The sequence below is a fragment of the Ahaetulla prasina genome, chromosome 8, assembly GCF_028640845.1.
Source record: "Ahaetulla prasina isolate Xishuangbanna chromosome 8, ASM2864084v1, whole genome shotgun sequence".
Classification (NCBI taxonomy): domain Eukaryota; kingdom Metazoa; phylum Chordata; class Lepidosauria; order Squamata; family Colubridae; genus Ahaetulla; species Ahaetulla prasina.
The window spans coordinates 15,149,457-15,177,174 of NC_080546.1; the positions used below are offsets into that span (position 1 = coordinate 15,149,457).

The 27,718-nt window shown below is 39.4% G+C and overlaps 1 protein-coding gene across 6 annotated transcripts in view; it reads right to left on the reverse strand.

Annotated features, from left to right (window-relative positions):
- The window catches only part of WDFY3 (WD repeat and FYVE domain containing 3), a 204,679-nt gene that overhangs the window by 73,101 nt on the left and 103,860 nt on the right, over positions 1 to 27,718 (reverse strand). For all 6 annotated transcript variants that reach the window (XM_058192067.1, XM_058192065.1, XM_058192066.1 and 3 more), the window contains 12 exons: positions 25,552 to 25,732; positions 23,746 to 23,960; positions 22,386 to 22,498; positions 21,073 to 21,304; positions 17,484 to 17,584; positions 15,176 to 15,394; positions 13,996 to 14,177; positions 10,642 to 10,873; positions 7,151 to 7,311; positions 4,793 to 4,904; positions 3,438 to 3,628; positions 800 to 952 (listed from right to left, as the gene is read on the reverse strand). In XM_058192067.1, the coding sequence (XP_058048050.1) occupies positions 800 to 952; positions 3,438 to 3,628; positions 4,793 to 4,904; positions 7,151 to 7,311; positions 10,642 to 10,873; positions 13,996 to 14,177; positions 15,176 to 15,394; positions 17,484 to 17,584; positions 21,073 to 21,304; positions 22,386 to 22,498; positions 23,746 to 23,960; positions 25,552 to 25,732 (2,092 nt within the window). The remainder of the gene's footprint in view (positions 1 to 799; positions 953 to 3,437; positions 3,629 to 4,792; positions 4,905 to 7,150; positions 7,312 to 10,641; positions 10,874 to 13,995; positions 14,178 to 15,175; positions 15,395 to 17,483; positions 17,585 to 21,072; positions 21,305 to 22,385; positions 22,499 to 23,745; positions 23,961 to 25,551; positions 25,733 to 27,718) is intronic.

The following is a 27,718-nucleotide window of genomic DNA, read 5'->3' on the forward strand; positions in this document are numbered from 1 at the left end:
TGTATCTTTCTTTTAGAACAAAGTATTAGTCCACATTATTGCAGCCTTCTTAGTTTAATGTTATTCTCCTATAAATCTCAGCTATCCCCCCGTCAGAGGGGAGGGGATGAGAACTGTAGATCCTGTACATCTGGAAAGCAACAGAATGATGAATATGGATATAATCTATTTCAATAGTTTACATTAAAATTGGTCAACAAGGTGGATCATTGTTTATTTACAGTACAGCTGTACAATACAGATAGTCCTCGAATAACAACCACAATTGAGCTCAAAAGCCTCCCATAAGGCTTAAAAGACCAGCAATGGCATTTGGGCTTTGCCGGAAAACAACATTGATAGCTTCATCTTCTTGCATTTATTTTTGTATCTATGACTTCTGAACGTTTGCGAAGAAAGGCCTTTGGTAGTTTGCCTAATTGGACCAAGGTTTGCGATAGGACTGAGGAATGTGTGTTGGGAGGAATTTGCTTTAATTTAGTTGAACTAGACTGAAAATGAAGTAATTCTCAGCTGTTCGAATAAAGTTTGTTTGTTTTTTCACTGACTGAGTTTCCTACTACCTACTTGGGCCTGGGTCGCAACAATAACTTTGAACGGTCACTAAATGAACTGGTATAAATCAAGGATTACCCGTATACCATATGCCACCTGAAGCAAAAAAACAAACAAACAACAACAAAAAAACAACAACCCACTTTTTCCTACCAATAGTACATGTTATCTTCCAAGCAACACTATTACAGCAGGTTTGCTAATTAAATCTTTTACTGCTAGAGTTCAGAAATATTCTCAGTACCTCAAAATCACAAAGCAGATCCTGAAAAGCAGTTGAATTTGGAATAATAGATGTTTCATGTCCGCTGTCCACAGTCCCCACTAAAGAAAAGGTCAGATGCAGAATGTGGCTGTTCAGAAGACAACGCTTCTTCTTTAGCAGCATGGCCAACAACTGGAAGGAGAGGGAACCACATAGAGATATTGAAGCGCAATGTTTCTGAATTTTGTAATCTCAAAGCATTTTGCGGACTGACAGAAATATTCATTTCACCCTAGCATTAAAAAACAGTCAGTCCCACAGCGAAGCTTTCTTATGAGTGATCCTTGGTGCTCTCTGAGCTTGGTTGCTTCCTTGCAGATATTTCATTACCCAAACTGAGTAACATCACCAGTGCTGGTAAGGAGTGGAGCTTGCTCTCGATTTATACTCTATAATATTATTACCGGTAGTATCTAGAATATAAACGGAGAGCAAACCTACTCCTTACTGGCACTGCTGATGTTATCTAGTTTGGATAAGAAAACGTCTGCAAGAAAACAACCAAGCTCAGAGACCACCAAGGACCCCTCATTTCAATCCTGGGCTACAAATATTATCCTTTATAAGCTTTCTTATGTAAAAAACAAGAACTTCCAAATTGATAATAAATAGTGGGGGGGGGGGAACAGAAATGAAACTGAAAGTAACCCCAGCATAATAGGCACTGAGAAGTGAAAGAAGGAAATTATCTGATTCTTGCTACTGAATTGTTAAAATACCTTATTTTTCAGAAAGAAAGAAAGAAACATAAATTCAATGGAGAGAAGGAAATGTAACAGCCAGGGCACTTTATAATTAAAGTCTTTGATTGTTTAGGTGAATGTAATTTTTTTAAAAAATGGCAGGCCTTTGAAAAACAAGGGTTTTTGCTTCTCTGAATCCATTTTCTTGAAATTTCAGAAACCTTTTTTTTTTTTTGCATTCTTAGAACTAAATCATTTCTATATTATGTGCATACAATATGTACTTGTGTCATTAAATATATATCTATATATTTATAGCACTAGCACTTAGACTTATATACTGCCTCATAGTGCTTTACAGCCCTCTCTAAGTGGTTGACAGAGTCAACATATTGCCGCCAACAATCTAGGTCCTCATTTTACTGACTTCGGAAAGATGCAAGTCTGAGTCAACCATGAGCCAGTCAGGATCGAACTGCTGGCAATGAGCAGAGTTAGCCTGCAATGTTGCCTTCTAACCACTGTGCCACCACGGCTCTTCATAGATTATATACATATATATTATTATACCTTAATTGTGATGGCAAATTTATAATTTAACTATTATTCACATTTTTTTTTTAACTTTTGGGATGACAAACTTTGAACTGGCGCAGCCAGATCACTAATGTAGTGATCTGATAATGTCAATTAAATTCTCGGTTCATTGGGGGGAGGGGGAGAGAAAAACCTCCTCTCATCCTGCCAACCTCAATTCAGAAGCTGAAGCTCATTCCAAATCATGCAAATACATATTTGCTGGATCACTGTAGGTGATGCTATCTGGCTTTGGATTAGAACAATAAGCTTTTTCTTGCGATGTTTTGCAGGAGAGGCTTTCTGCTGCGTACCCGAATGAAATGTTACATTTTGCATCAATTATATAAGTAAAACCACCTCCAATAAATGTCCTTCAACGGACACAGATGGTGCAGTGCCCTTGATCGCCCCAGCAATAAAGCTTCCCATTTGCTTCTCTTCAGGATCCTACGAGTGCTTCCTTTCAATCTGGCAAACACTTAAATGTCTCTGCTGAGCTAGCAGCTGACCATGTTGTGTTGATTAAACCCAGGGGTCTCCAACCTTGGCAACCTTAAGCCTGGAGGACTTCAGCTTTGCTGGCTGGGGAATTCTGGGAGTTGAAGTCCTCCAGGCTTAAGGTTGCCAAGGTTGGAGACCCCTGGCCTAAACTGTAAAGCCATGGCATCGTGCTGTCAAAACGTTTGAAAATTGTGCAATACAATTTGGTCAGAGCACTGTGCCGCAACTGTCTGAACGAAGTCAGAGACGCGGACACAAACTTGTAGTTTTTATATAAATAAATATATTTTAACGTTTATATTCATAGCAGATGAGATAGCCAGGAACCTCATGAGGTGAATCAAACAACATATGGAAGAAAAAGTGGAGGAAAAAGGAAAATTCCCACTTTCTACCCGCAGCAGCTAATCACACCATCGATTGTCTCGCGCATGAGCCAGTCAATCAAATATACAACTGTGTGTTCTGGTCTGTTGTACGCTTTACTGTTCCAGCTACTAAATTTAATATTCTAATATAGTCCTTTTCCCCGCTCTTCCAAACCTGCTATGTGAATCTGATTCTAAAATGAAATAACAAGACTTATATACTGCTTTACAGCTCTCTCTAAGTGGTTTATAGAGTCAGCCTATTGCCCCCAACAATTTGGGTCCTCATTTTACCCACCTCAGAAAGGTGGAAGGCTGAGTCAACCTTCAGTCTGGTGAGATTTGAACTGCCAAATTGCAGGCGACCAGCACTCAGCAGAAGTAGCCTGCAGTACTGCACTCTAACCACTGCACCACCGCAGCTCATGCAATGAATTTCACCCAAATGTGGTGCACACAAGCATTTTTTTCTATCTTTACCCGCACCTGATATCCTTTGATTCTTTCCATTTCTTTGCTAGCGAGAGGGTTGCTCTTGACCACACACACGAGGGCCTTCACAGCAGCATAAAGTCCTTCTACATCCGATGCCATGGCTACTAGGCCCAAAATAGCAGCAGCTCCACCAATGTACTGCAGTGTGGTTGCAACAGGCTTAGGGACAAACGTTCGTACCCCTGCACAGAGGTGGCAAAATGAAATGAAAACATCCGTTTGACAGGATAGTCATCAACTTAATTATTACACCAAAAATAAATAAATAGCCAATATTCCAATTTCCCTTTATCTTGCCTTATTTAAAAATAACAAATGAAAAAAAAAACAACACCGTATCATATATGACTCTGAGTTGTTGGAATTACATTGCTCATCCTGTAGAGGTTGTCGGTAACAGAGGATAAAGACAAATAATAAGTTCAAACTTTTTATATTCATATATGTATTCAGATTCCCAACAAATGTATAGAGGCTCTTCTCTGCAGGAAACAAAAGGAGCTACAGTCCTTGTTTACCAACCATTCAGTGATGGTCAGAAGTTATGCCAGTGCTGGAAAAAAAAAACTTTACAGCCCATTTACAATCTTTGCAGCACTTCAGTCACGTGATTGCCATTACAGAAAATATACATTGTCCTATGTCTGAGCTGTTTCTTTTTTCTGCTCTTGCACAACAGAGACATTGGAGAGAAAGGGATTGCAAAAGAATAAGCCATTTGCTCTTCTACATACTGAAAGCAATGTATTTGCATCAGAAGCTCAGAGTTGGAACCCATTGTTTACAGATTTTTTTGCAGTCCTCTCCTCTATAATCTTTCCATTCTGTATGAAAGGGAGGGGAGGAAAAAAAGCAAGCAAAATCTCACCTTTTCCTGACCACTTCTTCCACAGAGCAGAGAGATTGGAGAGGAAGGTATTGCAAGAGAGTAAGCTGTTTCCTACAGCAATGTGATTACATCAGGAATGGAAAATCGATCCCAATTGGGATCAGCAACTTTGATGTTAAGTGAAGTGAAAATGTGACTGCTTACAATCACATTGTAAGCTGCTTACTTCAGCTTTCTTTTGCTTTAGAGACTTGCAAAGATTGTCAATGTGAGGACTGGTTGCAAAGTTAATTTTTCATCCCCTTTGTAAGTGTGAATGGTTGCTGTACAAGACAGTTGCTAAATGACAACTGTTTAGATTTGTGATCAGGACTGGCTATCTTTGGCAACTGAATGAGCCCTCCTTAAATAGTTGATACTGAACAGTAATTTTTAATGTAACAGACTGGTGAAGCATTACATACTTGAGTAATCACCATAAAAAAGCACGTATCATCTTATTTTAATGTTTTCTCACCCAAATATCCTATCAAAGCTGCGCCAATGGTACGCGCCGCGCCATTTAAATGTCCTCCTGAATTGTGGAGCAGTTTTACTGGAGTGGCATTTTCGTGAGATGAAATAGCTAGCTATAAGAAACAGAAAAGTAACAACTTGGGTTAGACAGAGTATATAGGAACAATATTTTTTGAACATTTTCACAGATCGGCAGAAAAAAACAAACTCCTCAAGGCTAAGAGAAGAAAGGTTAGGTATGAACCTGTGATTAACACAAGCGGAAGAATAATAGAAAGAAATTGTCTCCTTGTATAATGGAAGTATTTTTTTTTTCATATGGACAATATCAGAAACAGTTTAGCAAACATCTTTAACTTCTCCAGATGGAAGATCAACACTTTGTGGACACTTGTCATCACTTAGACCAAGCTTCTAACTCTCACATTCAAAACTGTCACTAAAGGGAATCATTCATTTCTAAAAGCTATGAGAGGATGTAGCATCTTAAGTAGAATGAGCTATGGAGAAGCACATAATCAACAACTTCTCTTTTTTGGCATATAGCCTCTAAATAGACTGTTTAATTTTCTCAGCCTCTCTTAGAAAGCCTCTCCTTCTCTCTCTGGGTCAATTCATAAGCAATTTGCTTTTGGTCGGCTCCCATTATGCACCTCTATTATAGAAACATTTACAATAGTCTTTGACTTACAACTACAATTTCCCTCGCTAAGGAGCCCAAAATTTCCATTGTTAAGCAAGACAATTGTTAAGTGAGTTGTGCCCCACTTTACAACCCTTTTGCCAAAGTTGTTAAGCGAATCACTGCAGCTGTTAAGCCAATCTGGCTTGATCCATCGACTTTGCTTGTCAGAAGCCATCTTAAGGAGGTTACAAATGGTGATCACATGATCCCAGGACAGCACAACTTCATAAATAATGCATGCCAGTTGCCGAGCACCCAAATTTTGAACACGTGGCCATGGGGATTCTGCAATAGTTGCGTGTGTCATAAGTCACTTTTTTCAGGGTCATTGTAACTTCGAATGATCACTAAACATAGTGGGTAAATCAAAGATTACCTGTACATCATATGAGATTACATAGCCAGTATTCACTGGAATATTACAATAACCCTTGTAACTTCGTCCCCCTCAAAGTATAAAAGAGGTTTAAAAAAAAGCATACTTTTTAAACCACCTGGAACCACCAAGAGTGAGTCGGGTAGCCATCACGGGTGAAATCCAGCAGGTTCTGGAGAACCGGTAGCGGAAATTTTGAGCAGTTCGGAGAACCGGCAAATACCCCCTTTGGCTGGCCCCAGAGCGGAGTGGGAATGGAGATTTTGTAATATCCTTCCCCCAGGAGTGGGGAGGAAATGGGGATTTTGCAGTATCCTTCCCCTGCCATGCCCACCAAGCCACACCATGCCCACCAAGCCACGCCCACAAAACCGGTAGTAAAAAAATTTGGATTTCGCCACTGGTAGCCATATAGCAATAGCAATAGCACTTAGATTTATATAGCGCTTCACGGTTTTTTACAGCCCTCTCTAGCAGTCCTCATTTTACCCACCTCGGAAGGATGGAAGGCGGAGTCAATTTTCAGCCTGTGAGACCCAAACTGCTGCCAACTGGTAGCCAGTGATCAGCAGAAATAGCCTGCAGTACTGCATTCTAACCACCGCGCCACCAACAACTCAGTATAGATTTTCTTAATAAATAATACTTAGGAACTAAATACTTATTTGTTCTTTATTAACCTTTAACTGTGCCCATTATTTTCAATCCTGGGATGCATCCATGTGTGGACCCAATATACAAGCACAACCCTATCACAGTGATGGCGAACCTTTTAGACACTGAGTGCCCAAATTGTGCACGCACGCATGCCCAAACTGAAAGGCGCGCACATGCACATGCTCAGACATGTGCAAACGTGGGCATATACAGACATGCACATGCTCATACATGCACATGCACATACATACACGCATGCGCAGCGGAGGCCAGCTGGCCAGCCGGAGGGGGGGCATCCCAATACCGGCAGCACGGCAAGCGGTAAAATCTTTTTCTTTTGTGAGCTTCTGTTTTGTTGTTTGCAGGGAAGCAGAAGCTCCCGAAAGAAACACCACAAAAATTTGACCTGGGGCGACGGCGCACGTGCCAGCAGAGAGGGTTCTGCGTGCCACCTCTGGCATGCGTGCCACAGGTTCATCATCACGTACTTATCATAAAAGATGCTTGTTGTTCTGGTGACTCTCATGTATCGAATATAGTGTGAGGTCTACTGACAGTCAAAGTTGAGTATTACAACATTTGTTGAGTCAATACCCAAAATTAAAAAAAAGCGACACATAAAAAAAAAGTTTTCGGCTTACCTGCTTGGCTATGGCCTTACTGTCCAATTTGTTATAAACTTTTCTAATCCTTGCCACTGTCAGGGAAGAAACGGAGAGCGCGTAGAGGCCAAAAGATACTTTCTCCTCTGGGACCAACGAGACTGGAGATGGACTGATTCCTTCTGCTTTGGAATCTTTACCTTCAAGCAAGAGAAACATTTCAGCGTGAGATGATATAATATACTATAGATCAGAGGTCTTCAAACTTGGCAGCTTTAAGACTTGTGGACTTTAACTCCCAGAATTCTCCAGCCAGCATAGCTATGCTGGCTGAAGAATTCTGGGAGTTGATGTCTACAAGTCTTAAAGCTGCCAAGTTTGAAGACCTCAGCCATAAGTTATCAACTAGATGAGATACAATCTTTAAACCAAATCTCACTGCAATTGGGAATGCCCTAGGAGATGTTAGAGAAGAACAACTTTTCAGAGTTAGCTTCTACAGAAAGTCCTCAACTTACAACAGTAAGCTTAGTGAATGTTCAACACGACGGCACTGAAAAAAGGGACTTTAGAACCACTTTTCATACTTATGACAGCATCCCCATGGTCACATGATTTACATCACCCCTGACAATTGACTCACATTTATGACAGTTGCAGTGTCCTGGGGTCACGTGATACCCTTTTGAGACCTTCTGGCAAGCAAAATCAATAGGGAAGCCAGCTTCACTTAACAACCGTGTTACTAATTTAACAACTGCAGCGATTAGCTTAACAAAGGTGGCAAGGAAAGTCGTAAAATGGGGCAAAACTCACTTAACAAATTTCTCACTTAGCAACATAAATTTTGGACTCCATTGTGGTCGTAAGTTGAGGACTACCCGTGTTTGCAATATACAGTAGTTATAGTGCAGTGTTATGGGCTAGAGAGAAATATTTAGCCTAAGATCTAGTCAACTATAGCAGCAATTCTAAAACAAATCAAATGTTCATCCAGTATCTACTTTGCTATTATAAGCACAAACGTAATAGATTTTAACTTCACAGTAACTAGAACTTTGAAGCAAGTTGCCCTCCTTGCATGTAAACTCTAAGAGTTGCTTAGCAATGGGTAACATTTACCTACGTCATGCACCCTTAACAATACAGCTATAGTTGCTATGATAAATGAGTTGCAAATTCCCCTCCTTTCCAGTTGGTCTCTCCCTACTCGGTTTTGCAATGGCTCAGTTGTTTTCCTAATTAAAAACAAAGCTCCAGCAGCAGGTTGGCCCAATTACAATTAGGGGGTCTGTGTATAAAATGCTAATTGTCCTCTCCCAACAAGGCAGTACTGCTAAAAGAGACACAAGAATGGGAAGAGTAAATCTCTGCTCCCAGTGATCGACCCAGGTTCAATCTTGCATCATTATCCAGGGACATGTATATTTGGGTTTGTTTTGCACCCACACCTACCATCTACCTTTCCGTCTGCAGACTGGAAGAGCAAAACCTAGATCAGGGGTAGTCAACCTTTTTATACCTACTGCCCACTTTTGTATTTCTGTTAGTAGTAAAATTTTCTAACCGCCCACCGGTTCCACAGTAATGTGCTGTGTATCGTTGTCTGTGCATGCCTCTTGCGCATCATGGATTGGGTTGGGGGGGCGGCGCCGGCCACCAGCTCTGCTTGTCTGTTACAGCTGGGTGGTGTGGGGGGAGATGCGCAAACTATTCTGGGAGGAGGCTCTTTTGTTTGCGGTCACGCTATAGCGCCATTTAGTTTCACTTACGTAACGTGAACTAAACTTATGCGTGGGCGATACAAATAGTATATTTTCAGAAATTTAAATTGTCACGGGGAATTTTATGAAAACCTAATGAAAATGTTTTTAAATAATGCTATGAAATTTTTTTTAAAAGTCAATTAAATTAAAAAAAAGGAAAGTGCTTCAGTATCGGACAAAACCCTACTAGTGGAACATCCACTAGTGGGCAGTAGGGACCAGGTTGACTACCACTGACCTAGATGGTTAATTCTTAACAACTGAACATCTAAATTCAAATGACCTACAGAAAAACCTAAACGTATCATAGTTTTATAGGTAGTTCTCGCTTCCCGACCACAATTGAGACTGGCAACTCCATAGTTAGGTGCCCCAGTTGCTAAGTGAAACAAAATCACGTGACCACACCTGACTTAAAGCAGCTTCCAACTTGTCATTAAGCAAATCACAGTGGTCGTTAATTGAGACATTATGTGATTGCAACTTGCAATCTCACTGCTGTGTTGGCCATTACTTCTGCTTGTAGAAAGCTGGTTGTAACTATAGGAAGCAGCAGTTATAACCACTATAAACGACAATTTGCAATGTTGAAAAATTTCTGAACAAGGCAGTCAGTGAGCGAGGAATACCTGTATATTTTAATTAATTTGGGCTTTGGTTCAGATTTGAACGTCACACAAAGCCCATCATATAAACCTGAAGATTACATTTATCCAGTAAGCATGATATGTAAAAGTACCCTAAAATGGTATATAAACATTATATAAAATTCTTAATGTATTTTTATGAAAATTTGATCTCTATATATTGCTCTTTCCAAATGCATCGTCCTCAAATATTTGGGGCTACAGTTTCTAGTAGATGCAATTGGTAAGACCTTTGGTCAAAATATCAACCAAATTCCTATATTCCTCTTTAGAAACATTTAGTATAATCTCTTCATGCCAATATCAAGAATGGGTTAGCTGTCTCAGTCCAAGAAGCAATATAAGAAAGGGATAAAATTCAGGGGGGAAAGGAGAAAGATTGTTTATTTGATAAACACTGATCAAATTGTTATTATTATAAAAAAATAATTTACAAAATCTTGTTTTCCACATAATCTCAGAAAAAAACTAATATCACAAACCTGTTTTCCCAGAAGCCTCTCTGCGTTACACCTAGTGAAATCTGCCAGAGTATGAATATTCATAGACTGGAATAAATCAGCCAATGGGGGCTGTTTGGATAGACATGGTAACAGGTCAGCCAATGGGGACTGTTTGGAAACATAGTATTTGTTCTATGGGGCCATAAGAGACAGTTTGGAGCCTGGGCGAGGCTTAAGTGTTCTGTATATAAACGTGAGGGCACTAGCTTCTATCTTCTTCATTTTGCCTTCTCCATTTTATGCTTCCATTTTGTGCTGTATTTGTACTTGCTATTTCTCCTCTCTACAACGTGGAAAAACCTACAATGGTATATAATTGTATATAAAGATATTTTCTTATGGTAGTTAAATCCTGCAGAATTAGTTGTGTCTGATTGCGTGTGCAGCAAAAAACTCTTGACAAAATCAGCAGTAGATGCTGGTTCACACTGTCTTCTGTAGGTCTTTTCCTCTTTTTATCCTGAAGCCCAAACTAAAATATTTTCAAGGAATAGCTTCTTGACCCTTTTACAAAATACTATCAAGATACTGTGCTTTTGAGGGGAAAAAAAGACATATTGTCAAAACTCATTTAAAAAAAAAAGATATTTAAATTAGGAATTTGTTTTACTTACAAGGCATATATACAGCTTGGAAACTTCCAACATAGTTTGGGCCCAGTTCATAAATTGTGCTAATGCTTGATGGAGGTAAAACTTCTTCCAGGAAGTGGGTTGGTCCCAACCGCCAAACAAGTGATGAGAGCTGTCGCTGGGCAGGTGGTGTGCCTATATAGGCATAAACTGTACTAACTATTGGTGGATTGGCACAACTTGAACCGCCAGGGCTACTGTGAATATAGTGAAACTGTAAAATACGTTAATGCAAGACTATCATACCCATCCTATAGACAAATAAAGTTACATGCTCTACCTATGATTAATCCCCATAGGCTGCCACCAAACCATCTAGATATTTTCTACTGTCTTGCTCTGCGTACATAAGAAGTCAACACAACTAGCACCATATGTAGCTTATTTCGACATTTTTATGTGCTAAGAAAGAAAAACAAATGTTTATTCAGGCTCCTGTCCAATTAGAAAAAATATACATAATCTATTTATAAATGTTTTAATCAGATGAAAGCTGCATGTATTAAGCCTGCGTTTAAGAGAGTGAATACACTGTATAAACGTATCTGTACTTTCAGATGTATTTAAGAAGAGGAATTTATTTATTTTTTTGGCATTAGACAACACCACTAAGGATAAGAAATGCAGGTAGTTCTCTCTATATTCCACTCTAACCCTCCACTCCATGGCACCCACAATTTTCTGCACCCCCCTCATTTTCATGGTAGAAGAGAGGAAGGAGCAATGTGCCTGTCAGACACAAAAATCAGGACCATTTTTAAGATTGCATTTTTAAGATACATAGGAATAGCAATAGCAATAGCAGTTAGACTTATATACAGCTTTACAGTGCTTTACAGCCCTCTCTAAGCGGTTTACAGAGTCAGCCTATTGCCCCCAACAATCTGGGTCCTCATTTTACCCACCTCGGAAGGATGGACGCCCGAGTCAACCTTGAGCCTGCTGAGATTTGAACTGCCAAATTGCAGGCAGCCGGCAGGCAGCAGAAGTAGCCTGCAGTTCTGCACTCTTAACCATTGCGGCTCAGAATCTGATCAACTAAAGTTCAATACTGAATTGGTACCAGATAAAGATCAATGGAATTCAGGAGGAGTTGGAATTAAGAGCTTTTGCGGTACCGTAATGATTCTAAGCTGATGATGCACTTAACTCCTCTCCCCAGTTCTGTCTGCTCTTTTCCTACAATGCCCTCTGTTACGCATTTTGATATATTTCATCTAATCTGTTACTTTATGTTACCATAGGGAGATCATTCATTTCTCCTAAGGAGTAACAGGAGGCAAGGTTTCCTCCTGATTAGATTACCATGGAGAACTTCTTCCATTTCACCCATGGGACATACCTTTTATCTAAAGATAATGAAGGAAAATAATCAAATTCCTCCTTCTTCAATTTTGACTAGGCGGGCGGAGGGAGAACCAAGTTGTGGCTTTGTCCCCATTCCATGATATCTTGGGCATTAAACTACCTGTTCTTTAATCCTCACATAAGCTCTTTTTAGATGGATTGTATATGGGGAGAAATTGGATATTTACTACTACTCCATTTCTCTTGTGAATTAAACTTGTGGTACCGGATGGGTTGTTAGTGATTGATGCAGTGAGTCTACCTTTGGTTCTAACATTCTGCATGCTGTACAAGGATAACTAACTGGATGAAAACATCCTAAGGAAATGAAAGCTATTTGTCCTTATGGTGAAAGACAAATAGAATCTACAGCTATTAATTCCACTGGGACAGGAAATTCTGGCAGCTAGAGCAGTAACTCTGGCTTGACTTACATACAGAGATTTTATGGGCGGACTTAAGGCAGAAAAAGTTGTTCTAACTACTAAATAAACTTATCCCTACTAATTCTGAGGAACTACAAACAAAATTTTCATTTCCCAGGAATGCGTAAGAAAACATCTGTTCACATCATGTCAAATGAAACAAACAAAATATTTAAAAGTTATGATATTTTTGTAGTTACTTACTAAGCACATCTAAATTATATTAAAGTAACCAAAATATCTTTACAATTCCCCAAGGCACGTCACAACTTTTGAGTACTCCTAATGTTTGGAAATTGAAAGCTAAAAAATTTGACGTGCCCTAAACCTCATATTTTACATGATTATTACTGTTGTTTTGGTATATCTTCTCTTCATTTTTATTCATTTTTAAATCTCCAGAGCATGTTGCACAACATTGCACAACAACATTGCACAACATACTACAGTATTAGGCAATTATAGCCACTGTTTTACTTCCTTTGAAGTTCATCTCATAGTTAGAATATTTCTTTACGTGCACTGTGTTGGTCCCTTGTATTTTTTTTACATGAAATAGACAAACCAGATGCCAGAATGGGTTCAAACTAAATTGAGCTTTATCAAGTTTTTATTTATTCTACAGTGTTTATTCTAAACATTTTGCAATATTGTTAGATATTGGACCACCGTACTGGCTTAAGCGTTCTACTTGATTTTCTGTAATTTGTAAATGTGTTATGATTTTCCAGACTAGGATATTCTTCTAAGTCGCTCAATTTGAAATGGATTGAGCACTGATATCTTTTATTTCATGTAATCACCAGTCAATTTTATTTCATGTAATCACCAGTCAATTCCGCTTTTTGAAGAATAAGGATAGCAGCAAACAACACTTCTTCAAGTGTTGACTAGGGAACCAAACAGAAGAGCACAAACAGCATAAAAAATATTTTCAGATATGACCAAATAATGTAGCATTGATTTCAGAAAGCAAGATTCCCTCTTCATATGAATAGCAATCACCATGGGTCCTGTGATACAAGGACTTTGATGTTGCACGCAAGTACTAAGGGGTAGAGCTTGCACTGTGACAACACCGTGCGTGTTTTGTCATTTTGACAAAAATCAGGGCTTGCTTCAGAAACTCCTGGCAAACATGAACTTAATATCACGAAGTGAAACAATACAAAAGCTAAATATTTCCCCTGACCAGTCGTGTCCAAGTCTAGGAGGCGATGCTTGTCTCTGTTTCTTAGCCAAGGGAGTGTTGTCCAAAGACATTTCTGTGATCATTTCTGTTGCCTTCCCACTGAAGTGGTACCTATTTATCTACTCGCATTTGCATGCTTTGGAACTCTTAGATGGGCAGGAGCTGAGGCAAACAATGGGAGCTCACCCTATCACGTGGCGCTTGGGTCTCAAACCCAGGTTGTCAGCTTTCCAGCTGACAAGCTCAGCGTCTTTAACCACTGAACCATTGTGCCCCTGAACCAACATAAAGAAACAATCAACAGCACTTGAGAATAAATACTATCTCATATATTTTCTATTAAGGGGTAGGTGCTGTAGACTCTGAATTTACCTTTACTGTATTAATCAGCTGTCCATCAATGTAAAGTGCAGCAGTACTATTTTTCAGCATGCCTTTGCTCATTACCAAAACCATGTGATGCCACTGGCCTTCCACTATGTGGTCACCACAACGAAAACGAGCACAACAGGGCAGAATCTCATAGCAGGAGGACTCCTCATTGAAGTCATCAGCTGAAGACCAAAAAAAAAAAGATTATTTCCGTTTCAGTTGCCAAAGGAATATTGGCTATGTTCAAACCTAAAAAGAAGTAATTCCCCATTAAATTCCCCATTAAAAATAATAGCCCATGAGCACAGCACTCTAATTTGGCTTCAGATTTATCATCAAATCAAAACATTAGAAAATCAGAGTTCAAAACAGTTAACCACTTGACTGTTTGCATTCAATACACCATCACAATAAAGAACCAGATACAGAAAAGAATAAAAGTTAAGATTATATTACAATTAATTAATAAATGTATGTTAATTTTAACAGACTATCCATTTTCATTTACTAGGCAAGCCATTTGAAAGAGAATCACAGGGACTGAACTTTTACTACTAGCAACATTAAAAAGTTACATTTGGCTCAAATGTCCTACAGGTAATTCTTAACTTACGACTGGTCATTTAGCGACTGGCTGAAGTTATGGCAAACTTCCACAGGGGTACTTACAACCTAGTTCTGAAGTTCCATCAGCCAACTCCCTATGTGGTCAAGAGTTCACGTTGGGCGCTCGGCACAACTGGCCTGGATTATAGCCATTTGCAGTATCTTGCAGTCAATTTTGTAACTTTTTTTTTTTTGCGGAAATTAAGTTATAAAATTGAGTCAGTCATGTGGGTGAGCTAATTTACAACCATCATGATTTACGACTGTGAACAGCAAGCTCCATTTTGGTCACAGGTTGAGGAAAGCAGGCAGCAGAAAGGTAAAATTAGCTCTTCATTGTACTCAGGTTCGATTTCAACAATTCCAAGTCCAGGGTCCTCAACAAATTAAGACTTCAGGTTCACAATAATAGTTTGGAGAAGCCTTAAAAACTATTCCAGCTCATTGCTTATTCCCCCCATTCAACCCATCATGGTTTGTTGGAGCAGGAATGTTATTTCAAAACGAAGCTTGATTGTCCTAAAGTGAAAAAAATAATAATGGATGAAATGTCTCTAGACAGGCTGGTTCTTACCATAATTCTGAAGCAGTTCTTCTTTAGTTGAAACAATAAGGGATCGATCTTTTACTGAAAGGACGATAGCGAGGCATATATAGTGCTGTTCAGAGCTGTTTGCCCGCCTTACAATTGTAAGTAACCTAATTGGATGATAATTTGGGGCTGTGCTAAAATGTTCCACACAAAACCAACTTGAAAAGCTTAATCCAGATGGAGGTGGGAAAAGCCGCTCTCCTGCAAGAGAAAAATAACAGGAAATAAGCTATTACTGTATTTTTCAGAGTATAAGACGCACTCCCCCCGCTAAAAGAGAGTGAAAATTTGGGTGCGTCTTATACACCAAATGTAGCCAAAAACGTGAGGCATGGAGATGGTCTGTGGCAATCCCTGCAGCCTGGAACAGCTCATTGGGGGTATTCCGGGAGCTGATTCACCCGCCAATCAGCTGCTCGTGCTGAATCAGGCTGCAATAATGTGCTGAAGCTGACCTGGCTATTCGCTGTTTGCAAGGACTGTCCAGAGTTTGCAGTAGCAATCACATCCAGAAAGCACACACAAGTAACTGATTCAGCAGGAGTCAATAACGTCTCTTTATATATAATATAACACATGAAGTAAATGTACAATATCAAAAGCAGGTTTGCCAACGTGGTAGTCAATACAAGCAAAACACAAGCAGAGGAGAGGAGTTTCAGTTTCAGAGATCAGCACAGCATGCAGCTTTAGAACAGTTGAGCTAAGCCATGCCCAGGCTCCTTGCTATCTCCTTCCTTATTGCTCACACAGCAAGTACTGCTTCAGTTTCCAAACAGCTCTTAACTCTCTCACACACTGACAGGACGCTAGCCAAATGAATACCGATGGATGCTGGTAGGCAGAGGCAGAATTTTTTTTTCTTATTTTCCTCCCCAAAAACTAAGATGCATCTTATACTCCGAAAACTACATAACTCTTTCTCCAAATTCTTTACATATTTAAGTTAAATATTTTAATCTTGCAGCTATCTACACAGCTGGATCCTATGGATTTCTAGAAGTAAAAATGAAAATATTACTTATTTAAAAAAATCTAATTCTGCTTTAGTAGGTAACTTCTTTCAAAAGTGCATCCATCTTACTGATGCATGTTCAGTCATCATGCACTGTAGGGTACTCGTACGTGATCATATAATAATAATAAATTAGCATAAAAATCTTATCTGCATCAAAAAAATATCGAATATGAAAGGACATGAAATTAAGTAATTCATTAATGCATCTGGGAATCACTGCCCACACTTCACGATTGCTATTGAATAGTAAATGAAGAAATGATATATATTCAATCACAAAAAAGTTTATGATACTTGTTATTTGTTTTGACTACTTGCAGCTATTTTCTATATTATTTCCCATTTTTTTCCCTAGTGTATAAAGGGAAGGGAAATGCTGACACAATGTACTAAAATCTTCCTCCCTCTCTTCCTTCCTTTTATATATAATCCATTTTCTACAGGCTTCCAGTAATTTATATCACATAAAATCCTTACATTAAATGGTTCACCCAATTGTTAGAGGATTCAGCTATGCTCTAATAATCAGTTAAATTGAGTTGCTCTAACTCTTCTGCCACTTTTCTCGATTTATGATTCTCACAATATAATGGAACACTGGCATTTTGCCTTCATGAAAGATTTATGGAAAAAATGGGTCATCAAGAGATCATTCTGTTAAAAAAAATACTATGACACAAAGGTAAATTTACAGGTCCCAGTATGAGGTTATATACCAGGGGTGTGAAACTCAAGGCCTGTGGGGCTGCCCTGAAAATAGTGAAGAACCAGCCCGCGGTGCCTCTGCCAGTGAAAATGGAACCTCAGGCAGCCCTCCTGAGCTCAGTTTTCGCTGGCAGAGGGTTGCAGGAGGCTGTCACAGCCAAAAATAGAACTGGGGAGCCCATTTTTGCTGGCAGACCACTCGAGCCATCACAGGCACTCCCAACATGAGTGACATTAAGCTGGCCATACCCACTGCAGCCCCCAAGGTCAAACACAACCCTGATGCGGCCCCCAATGAAATCAAGTTTGACACCCCTATTATATACCAAATGTGAAAATTAAGATATCACACTGCTATTCTCAGAAAACAATACACAAAACACATATATCTAAGCAAGCCAGAGGTGGGGAACTATCAAGGCCCCTTTATGACTTGTGGATGTCAATTTTGAGAATTTCTGAGCTGGTATGGCTGGTTAAAGGAATTCTGGGAGTTGAAGTTCACAAGTCATAAAAGGGCCACCGTTTCCCACCCCTGATCTAAGTGGACAACAGTCAAGGACTCACCGGTTCCAATTCCACTGACTACAGTACCATCAATCAGTCCTGTAGTAACAACATTATTGGTTGGTGCATTGTGAGGTGCCAAACTAGGTAAGAACAGGCAACTATAAAAGAGAGATGCATGAATTAGGAATAGTTTCTGAACAATAAATGAAATCAACAATATCTACAGTAAATTAGATCAAAACCTAGCTCTTCTGCAAGTTATCTGGGCCTAAAACCGGTGACAGTAACATCAATACATTATTAAAATTCTTCTGTTTGTCTGTTTGTAACCTTCAGCTGGGAGAAACAGTGCATTATAGGGCAATCAACATACTTCAAGTGGGCCAAACTTAAAGATCAAAATTCAGATATTTGGCAACTGGCATGTGTTTATGATGGTTGCAATGTCCCGGGATCACGTGATCACTTTTTGCGATCTTCTGACAAGCAAAATCAATGGGGAAGCCAAATTCACTTAAAATACTAATTACTAATTTAACAATGGCAGCGATTCACTTAACAATTGTGGAAAGAAAGGCCATAAAATGGGTCAAAGCTCACTTAACAATTGTCTCGCTTAGCAATGGACATTTTGGCCTCATTGTGATTGTAAATGGAGGAGACGACCTCTATCTCTGAAATGATGACTGAATGAATCACAGGTTGTCAGCCAGCCACATATCATAGTAAATTGTACATCACCTAGATTTTTTTTTAAAAAAAGCTATATATTTTTACTGAATTAAAAAACAACAGCAGTAAAATATAAACTAATATCCTTGGTTTTAATGTCAGTTAAAGGCAGGCTTAAAGTTGCCAAGATTGGAGGCCCAGAGGACCATCTCCACCACAATCGCTCAAAATTGGCTGCATGGTTTTCCTGCATTTTGAGGGGGGAAAACAGTAGAAACTTTCCTGTAAGCCTTAAATAAAACTGTCGTACTTTAAAACTGGTAAATAACGCCCCTCCTCTCAGTTGCACCCACATGCATGATGTTCCCCTCATTGTTTTGCATCACTGTTCCATTTATGGGACTCAAAATATGTTTTCCCGCCTCCCATAAGTATTTCCAAAATGTCAGGAGACGTTTGCCATTTGCTTTCCACCTGTCGGTTTGATGGTACATTTGTCCCCATTCTGGAAAATGAAGTACTTGCTCATGTTCTTTGGATAAGACCCATGATTAACAAACCGTGGGAAACATCAATCAGATAACAGCTATGTCATTCAAAATAGAAGTGTGTGTGTGTGTGTGTGTGTGTGTGTGTGTGTGTGTGTGTGTGTGTATTGGAGGGAAGATGGCAAAATGACACATTGTGGATTTACGTCACAATTTTGAAGCGTAATCACTGAGCTAGAATTACATCCAAGGATTCTATCTTCCTGGTTTTTTTCTAAAGACAGGGAATATTTTAAGGAGATAATTCAATATTTTAGCAAAGTGAAATACAAAAGTTACAAACTCACATTATGCTTTCACGATCTAAATTTCTTTATGGACCAGTACATCCAAAATCCAAACAATTTCTGGGTATGATTAATTTTAAGAAGTAGTAATCGTAATAATAATATTTATAACGTTAATAATGATCACATAATAATAATAATAATAGTATTTGCTTATCCATTTTAGTGAACCTTCCTTATGTAATTAATCATTCTCTTACGCTTTTAAATTTCTAACTTCTGTTTTTGCTAGTCAGCCATTGATCAAACAAATCCCATGTTAAAAAGTAATCGGTTTCTTCCTTCTCCTTAACTTTAAGTGTTAATCTATCCATTTCTGCCCATTCTAATTTTTTTTTTAATTACATTTTCCTCTTCGTTTTTCCACTGTTGTGCAAACACAATTCTTAGCTGCTGTTAACACGTGTAAACTTAAATCCAAGCAATTTCTGTAAACCACACAATGAATTATATAGAGCTTTCCGTCATCGGCAGGTGACTTTCCAGACATAAGACAATTGGATACAAGGGCCACTTTTAGTGGGAGGGGGGGGGGAAACGTTGTTAACGCATAAAAAGCAATGGGGTGGTCTTAAACTTTGTTCCAGAAGAATGTGTAACATCAGTTGCTCTAACATCTGTAGTCATGAAAACCTTTGAAAGGCTAGTGCTTTCCTACCTGAAAACCATCACGAATCCGCTTTTAGACCCCTTGCAATTTGCATACCGAGCAAATAGATCAACAGATGATGCTGTTAATATGGCTCTGCACTACATCCTACAACATCTTGAGTCTCCAAAGACCTATGCAAGGGTCCTTTTTGTAGACTTTAGTTCAGCATTCAATACCATCATTCCAGACATTCTTCTAACTAAGCTAAACCAGCTACAGGTACCGGAACAGACTTGTAAGTGGATCACAAGCTTCCTAACAAACAGGAAGCAGCAGGTGAAGCTAAGCAAGATCACATCAAATACCTGTACAATTAGCACAGGGGCCCCCCAAGGCTGTGTGCTCTCCCCACTTCTCTTCTCTCTGTATACCAATGACTGCATCTCCAATGATCCATCTGTTAAGCTACTGAAGTTCGCAGATGACACAACAGTGATTGGTCTCATTCGAGACAATGACGAATCCGCATATAGACGAGAGGTCGAACGACTAGCCTTGTGGTGCAACCAAAACAATCTGGAACTGAACACACTCAAAACCGTAGAAATGGTGGTAGACTTTAGGAAAAACCCTTCCATACTTCCACCTCTCACAATACTTGACAACACAGTATCAACAGTAGAAACCTTCAAATTTCTGGGTTCTATCATATCGCAAGATCTCAAATGGACAGCTAACATCAAAACATCATTAAAAAGGACAACAAAGAATGTTCTTTCTGCGCCAACTCAGTAAGCTCAAACTGCCCAAGGAGCTGCTGATCCAATTCTACAGAGGAATTATTGAGTCTGTCATTTGCACCTCTATAACTGTCTGGTTCGGTTCTGCAACCCAACAAGAAAACACAGACTTCAGAGGATAATTAGAACTGCAGAAAAATAATTGCTACCAACTTGCCTTCCATTGAGGACCTGTATACTGCACGAATCAAGAAGAGAGCCGTGAAAATATTTGCAGATCCCTCGCATCCTGGACATAAACTGTTTCAACTCCTACCTCAAACGACGCTATAGAGCACTGCACACCAGAACAACTAGACACAAGAACAGTTTTTTCCCGAAGGCCATCACTCTGCTAAACAAATAATTCCCTCAACACTGTCAGACTATTTACTGAATCTGCACTACTATTAATCGTTTCATAGTTCCCATCACCAATCTCTTTCCACTTATGACTGTATGACTATAACTTGTTGCTGGCAATCCTTATGATTTATATTGATATATTGATCATCAATTGTGTTGTAAATGTTGTACCTTGATGAACGTATCTTTTCTTTTATGTACACTGAGAGCATATGCACCAAGACAAATTCCTTGTGTGTCCAATCACACTTGGCCAATAAAATTCTATTCTATTCTATTCTATTCTATTCTATCAAAAGCAGCCTTCCGTGTCACATTTTATGGTTGTAAAACCAAAACCATCCCCTTAAACCTCCACGAAAGAACAATGAATTAAGATAAAAAGATTTCGCAAGGCCTTACCCGAACCCTTCAAGAGAAGTGTCAAATTCAATAAACGCAGGCGTAACGGATGATCCATGAAGCCTAATATCATGTGGGGTTGTCATAGAAACCAAACACTTTACTCTTGTCAGAGGCACAGTGCTTCCTTCAGCTGGCTTCAAAAGGCTCTTGCTAATCCTGTAGTGGCTGTCTTCGTGTAAGCTGAACACACAGTCAGTACCAAGACCTTCCATTGATGTAACCATACTATCTATAGTATAGCAAATGTGAAAAAAAGGAAGAGGTTGAGCTAATGGAGAAAGGTGGGGGGTGGGAAATAGGTTTGTTGCTTGATGTTAAGTCCCACATATGGTAAAATGTGATTCACATATACATGGGTGAGCTACCAGCAATGGACTAGATGGCTCTAAAAACGATTAGACCAATTATAAAATCAGTCCTCCAAACGCTAATGGAAGCTATAAAAGTCAAGGCTATCCATAATAGACCAAAGAACCCAAAAGCAATTTATATAATTGGAAAGCATTTAAATTTTAACTCATGAAATTCCAATGAAATCATTCACCGAAACAGACTCAAATCCTGCCTATGCCTGTTGTGAATTAAATGTTAAGATATTTTTTTTTCTAGTTAATTCTCACACTGAAAATCTATCTTGTGTGGTCATTAAGAGATAATATCAGCTTGATGTAGTATAATCAACTCATCAATCATTGCACATCTTAATGACACATAGTAGCATCCAAATGTATTTGAATTTCCATAACAACCTCTATCTAAATCCAGCTTAGCCGCCTTCTTCCCACTAAGAAAAATCTTTTTCTACTCAGCCTTGTACTGAAATAGAAATTATTAAGTAAACCTCAGCTATTAACGACACTGGACTAAATATAGCCATAGTACAGTCAGTCTTTTAATCACAATCAAGGTATCTTACTCTTCTATTATTACCTACAATAATAGAAGTTATAATTATTGGATATACTATTATTATCCAGGCTTTATTCTATTTTTGATCTGAAATCAGATTTTATTATGGAGTTGTTATCAAAAAGTGAATACTTAAGACCTGGCAATGAAAATCCCTAGAAAGGCTTAAAAGTGAGACCACACATTGAAATAAAGTGGGTTACTTCTGGTTCCTTATCGAAGGTTAAATGATTTTTTAGAGTTGTACTCAATCAGCTTTTTCTATTACTATTCCAAAAGGCCTCTGTAATAATACAAGCAAATCTCATTAGCACTCATTCTAGATTTTGCTCAAAGAATTACTAGATTTTTAAGAAGTGCTAGAAGAACCCCAAATGCCTTTTTAGTATTTGAACACTTACTTCTCATCTCTGGCTCATAACTGAGTGAGCTTGGTTTATGCACACGATACCGTTTCAATAGTTTTTTATCCCAGGCTCCACAATTCAGCGGATTTCCCAAACGTAAAAATTCCCTGAAGAATAACGGAGTAGGAAAATAAGAAGACGCTTCAGATTATTCTGCATTGCTTTTAACGTTAATCTTTAATCCCTTAATCTAAAGGCTTTCACTTGAACTCTTTAATGAATTTTTTTTAAAAAACAACCCCTGAAACTAATCAAGGTAAAACACATTAAAAATGTCAAGTCCGTACTGTATGTAAACGCATCAGTTAAAATTCTTCTTCTACTGTTATTTTGCTTATTTGCAAAATTTATAGGGTACTTTTTTGTCATCAAATAGAATGCAAACCATGTAATCAAAATAGAAAAGTTGTAATCATTTACGTATACAGTATCTATTCATTTAGTGATCTGAAAAAAAGTGACTTAATGATCATTTTTCACACATATGACCATAGCAGCATCTGCATGGTCACGTGATCAAAATTTGGGTGCTTGGCAACTGGTTCATAGTTATGACGGATGCAGTGTCCCAGGGTCATGTGATCCCCTTTTGCGACCTTCTGACAAGCAAAGTCATTGGGGAAGTCAGATTCACTTAACAAAAAGTGTTACTAACTTAACAACGGCAGCCATTCACTTAACAACTGTGGCAAGCAAGGTGATAAAATGGGGGCAAAACTCATCTAACAATTGTCTTGCTTAGCAACAGAGGTTTTGGGCTCAATTGCAGTCATAGATCGAGGACGAGCTGTATTTCATTAGCATCCATGTGACTGCTTGACATTATTGTGTAGTTTTAGGAACTACACCAACTGGAGAATTGGAGAGAAGCCAGTTTAGAATATTTAGAATAACAGAATTGGAAGGGACCTTGGAGTAGTCCAACTCCCTGCTTAGGCAGGAAACCCTACACCACTTCAGACAAATGGTTATCCAATCTCTTCTTAAAAATTTCCAGTGTTGGAGCATTCACAACTTCTGGAGGCAAGTTGTTCCACTGATTAATTGTTCTAACTGTCAGGAAATTTCTCCTTAGTTCTAGGTTGTTTCTCTCCTTGATTAGTTTCCACCCATTGCTTCTTGTCCTGCCCTCAGGTGCTTTGGAGAATAGTTTGACTCCCTCTTCTTTGTGGCAGCCCCTGAGATATTGGAACACTGCTATCATGTCACCCCTGGTCCTTCTTTTATTAAACTAGACATACCCAATTCCTCAACCGTTCTTTGTTTTATCCCCCAGTCCCCTCATCATCTTCACTGCTCCTCTTCACACTCTTTCTGAATAACGATCTGAATTGAGCCAAACTTTCTCACTTACCGCAGCACCATGGGTTCTAACGCCTGAGAAGCCAACCTTTCAAACATCCTTTGGAGAGGAGGATGCAAAGAGTGGTCCTCATCCGTAAGAGCAGCACTGCATTTCTGCAGAAGACGAGCATGAAGCCCAGCTTCACACATAACTTGTTGATTCCTTTCGGTGTGTACAAGAGATTGCAAGATGTTGGCCACTGCAAGCTGGAGATCCAGGGCATGCTATAAACACATAAAGCAAAAACACTGTATTTGAATACCTACCTGCATATTATTCTAAACCAGGGGTGTCAAACTCAAGGCCCGGGGGCCAGATCCGGCCCATGGGGTGCCCTGGAAACAGCAAAGGACTAGCCCGCAAGGTCTCTGCCAGTTAAAATGGAGCTTAAGAGGCCTGTGTGCGGCCCTCCAGGGCTCCATTTTTGGTCGCAGTAGCCTCCTGCAGCCCTCTGCCAGTGAAAATTAAGTTAAGGGAAGGGGGAGACGCGTGTGTGTCCCCAAGCTCCGTTTTCGCTGGCAGAGGGCTAGCAAAACAAACTAAAAACAAAAAAAAAGGAGAAATGTCTCCCCTTTTGCATTTGAGCATTCAAGAAGAGAGAGGAAAGGAGAAAGGGACAGAGGAAAGACAAAGAAAAAGAAGGAAAGAGGGGAAGGAAGAAGAAAGGATAATGAAGAGGGAAGGAAAAAGAAGAGAAGGAAGGAAGGAAGGAAGGAAGGAAGGAAGGAAGGAAGGAAGGAAGGAAGGAAGGAAGGAAGGAAGGAAGGAAGATTATAATGAGAGTAAGAGAGGGTCTGAGGAAAGTCCTGCCTTAGCACTTGTCCACCACAGGTGTCCCCGACACTAATGATATCAAGCCCACCCTGGCCACACCCACCCTGGCCCCTCAAGGTCAAACACAACCGTGATGTGGCCATCAATGAAATGGAGTTTGACACTCCTGTTCTAAACTGTACATTCTTACTCGAACAATAAATGTAGATCAGAAATGGGAATTTTATGCTGGTTACCAGCCATGACATTAGCTCCGAGAAATACTCAGATTCTGAGCACATATTGAAAATACATGGGACAACACCTGGAAGGAGATGTTTTGAGGAAAACCAATAGGACAATTAACTTTTCCCCCCTCTGAGCTTCATGCCATTGTGTAACCATGTTGTTCCAGGTGCCAAGCAAAATACAAACTTTCAATAAACTGAACTAGAAGTGTTATCAGATTCCAGACAGTAAATATGTCCTAAGATTTAAGTTCACTATGTTTATAGTAGTGTTTCTCAACCTTGGCTACTTTAATATGTGTGGACTTCAATTCGCATCATGCTGACTGGGGAGTTCTGGGAGTTGGAGTCCACACATCTGAAAGCGATCAAGGTTGAGAAACCCTGGTTTATAGAAATTATTGGAATGATACTGTCAAGGTTCCAGAAATACCTCTTCTGCGTAAAAGAAACTCAGAGACATTTCTTTTCCAGAGTTCTTTACTAGCATGAGGAGACTGGCACACGATGAGTGCAATTCCAAAACTGAAGTTCCGGATTCTTTTCCCCAGTTATACAAACCCCAAGAGTCCCACCCCCCTGACCCCTTTGATGGTCACATGGTCCCACGTTCTCCCAGTTAATTCGAATATCTTCTTGCCACTTCCTGCAGATGTGAACACCATCCGACCTTGACCGCTTGAAGAATGTTACCATACCCCTCAGCCCCCCTTCCTCCCCTCAGGGGAAAAATGTGGCAGCGTCTGGAAACCTAAAGTCTAATATGGTTTCCAGGCCTGACAGATACACAATGAAGCAATATTAAGACTCTCACTTCTGGCTGTGTAGTTGACCCAACAGAGACCACCAGATCCAGCATAGCCAGCATAGCTCCAGGATGGATAATAACGGCATCCAGATTTTGCAGTAGTATAGTTCCTTTGTGTAACTTCGCATCAGTGGCATTTTTGGAAGGAAACACTGAAGATGCTGCTGACACTGAATGATATGCATGTCTAAAGGTGAGAAGGAAAAATGGCAGAGTTGAATTAAAGACTGAATATTTCCGGTTTGAATAATCATACACTTCATTTATTAATATGCAATGATCTTTGTATTATTACAAATACTTTACCGTATTTTTCGGAGTATTAGACGCTCCGAACTATAAGACACACTACCTTTTTTGGTGAGGAAAACAAGAAAAAGAAATCTGCCTCCCAGCAATTTTGCCTCAAAACAGCAAACAGCCTGCTTTACTTTCATTTTCGTTTTCAGCATAGCTTGATTAGCACAAGAAAAAAAAATTGCTCCCAGCAATTTACCTCTTTTGCAGCAAGCAGCAGAGGCCCATGTAGCAATAGGCCATGGCAATCCCTGCAGCCGGAAATAGCTGAGGGTCGGGAGGTCGATCCATTGGAGAATCAACTTGTGCTAATTAGGCTGTGCTGAAGCTGAAATGGGCCGTTTCTTTTTGCTGCTTGCTGCAAGGAGGTAAATTGCTGGGAGGCAGAGGCCAAAGGGTGGGGGCCGTGGGTGGGCGGGGCTACATTCAGTGTATAAGACACACCCAAATTTTCACCCCCTTTTAGGTGGGAAAAAGGTGTGTCATACTCCGAAAAATACGGTAATTTTTTCTTTTTCATACTAAGTTGCTCTCTCTCTTATTTTTACAAGCATCACAACAACATTTTTTCCGAAAGATATATTTTGCACTAATAATTTTTATGTTAACTAATCCAGATGAGCTACATACTGTTTGATAACAAGACGACTTCTCGTCTTAAGGATATTCTCAAATCATACAGGTCATTGTTCTCCCAAAGATGCTTTTTTCAACAGTCAACTGGACTTTAAATATTTCTCTTCTCATCCAAGAACTGAACTGAACTCCTTGGATGAGAAGCGAAATTTTTTCAGAGAAAAAGGAAAACAACAACAACAAGAAGAAATTCCAGTGGCCTTTTTAGAGAAAGTACTTTTGGGACAGGAGGGATTTTTTTCTTTCATCAATCTGGATTGAAAAGGAAGCTTGTGTATCATTCGCATGCTGTGCATTATATTCTGAACGCAACACAATATACAGGTATTCTTCGACCTACAATCATTCATTTAGGGGAACCCTCTGTGGGCGTGCGCGCTGTCGCCAGCTGCCCTTCTGGTTTCCGGTGCACAAGCCAGCTGGCCTTTGTGGATGCCAGCGTGCTGGAAAACAGCCTGAAAAACAGCTAAAAAACAAGCTGTTTTCTTGCCATTTTTGGCCCGAAAAATGCCCCCAAAATGGCCTGAAAACGAGCCTGGAAACGGCCCGATAAATGGCCTGAAAATTTATTTATTTATTATTTAGATTTTTATACCGCCCTTCTCCTGAAGGACTCAGGGTGGTGTACAGCCAAATTAAAACAATACAATATACAATTTTAAAACAACAGATTAAAATAACATATTCTATAATGGCCGAAGAATTTAAAAACCATCAAGTTTGACCCAATAAAACAGAATACCCAATTTAAAATTATTTAAAATTCAAAACATTCAAAATGTAAAAATTAAGAATTAAGCCAGTCCCGCTTGGATGAACAAGTACGTTTTCAATTCACGGCAAAAATGGCCCAGAAAACAACCTGAAAACGGCCAAAAAACAGGCATGTGCACGCCGGTCAGCTGGTCTTCAGCTGATGCATGCACGTTCCGATTTGGGCACCAAAAAGGTCCCCATCACGGCTCTATAACGTCTGAACCAGGCAGCAGCTGTCACAGAATCTTATGCAAACAAACAAACAAACAAACGCCAGTCCTATCACCTTTTCATTCAGGGCTCAGCAGCATGTAGCCATCAGAAAGCCTGTAATGAGGTGTACTGAAAACTAAAAACAATTCCTGCCAATTTTAAGTGAAAACATGGGAAAACAGACTTGTAGCCATAAAAGGTAGTGTATATCTCAATTTTAAAAACAAAGCGTCATCCCACCACTGACATAATTTGATTATGTGCTTTTTTT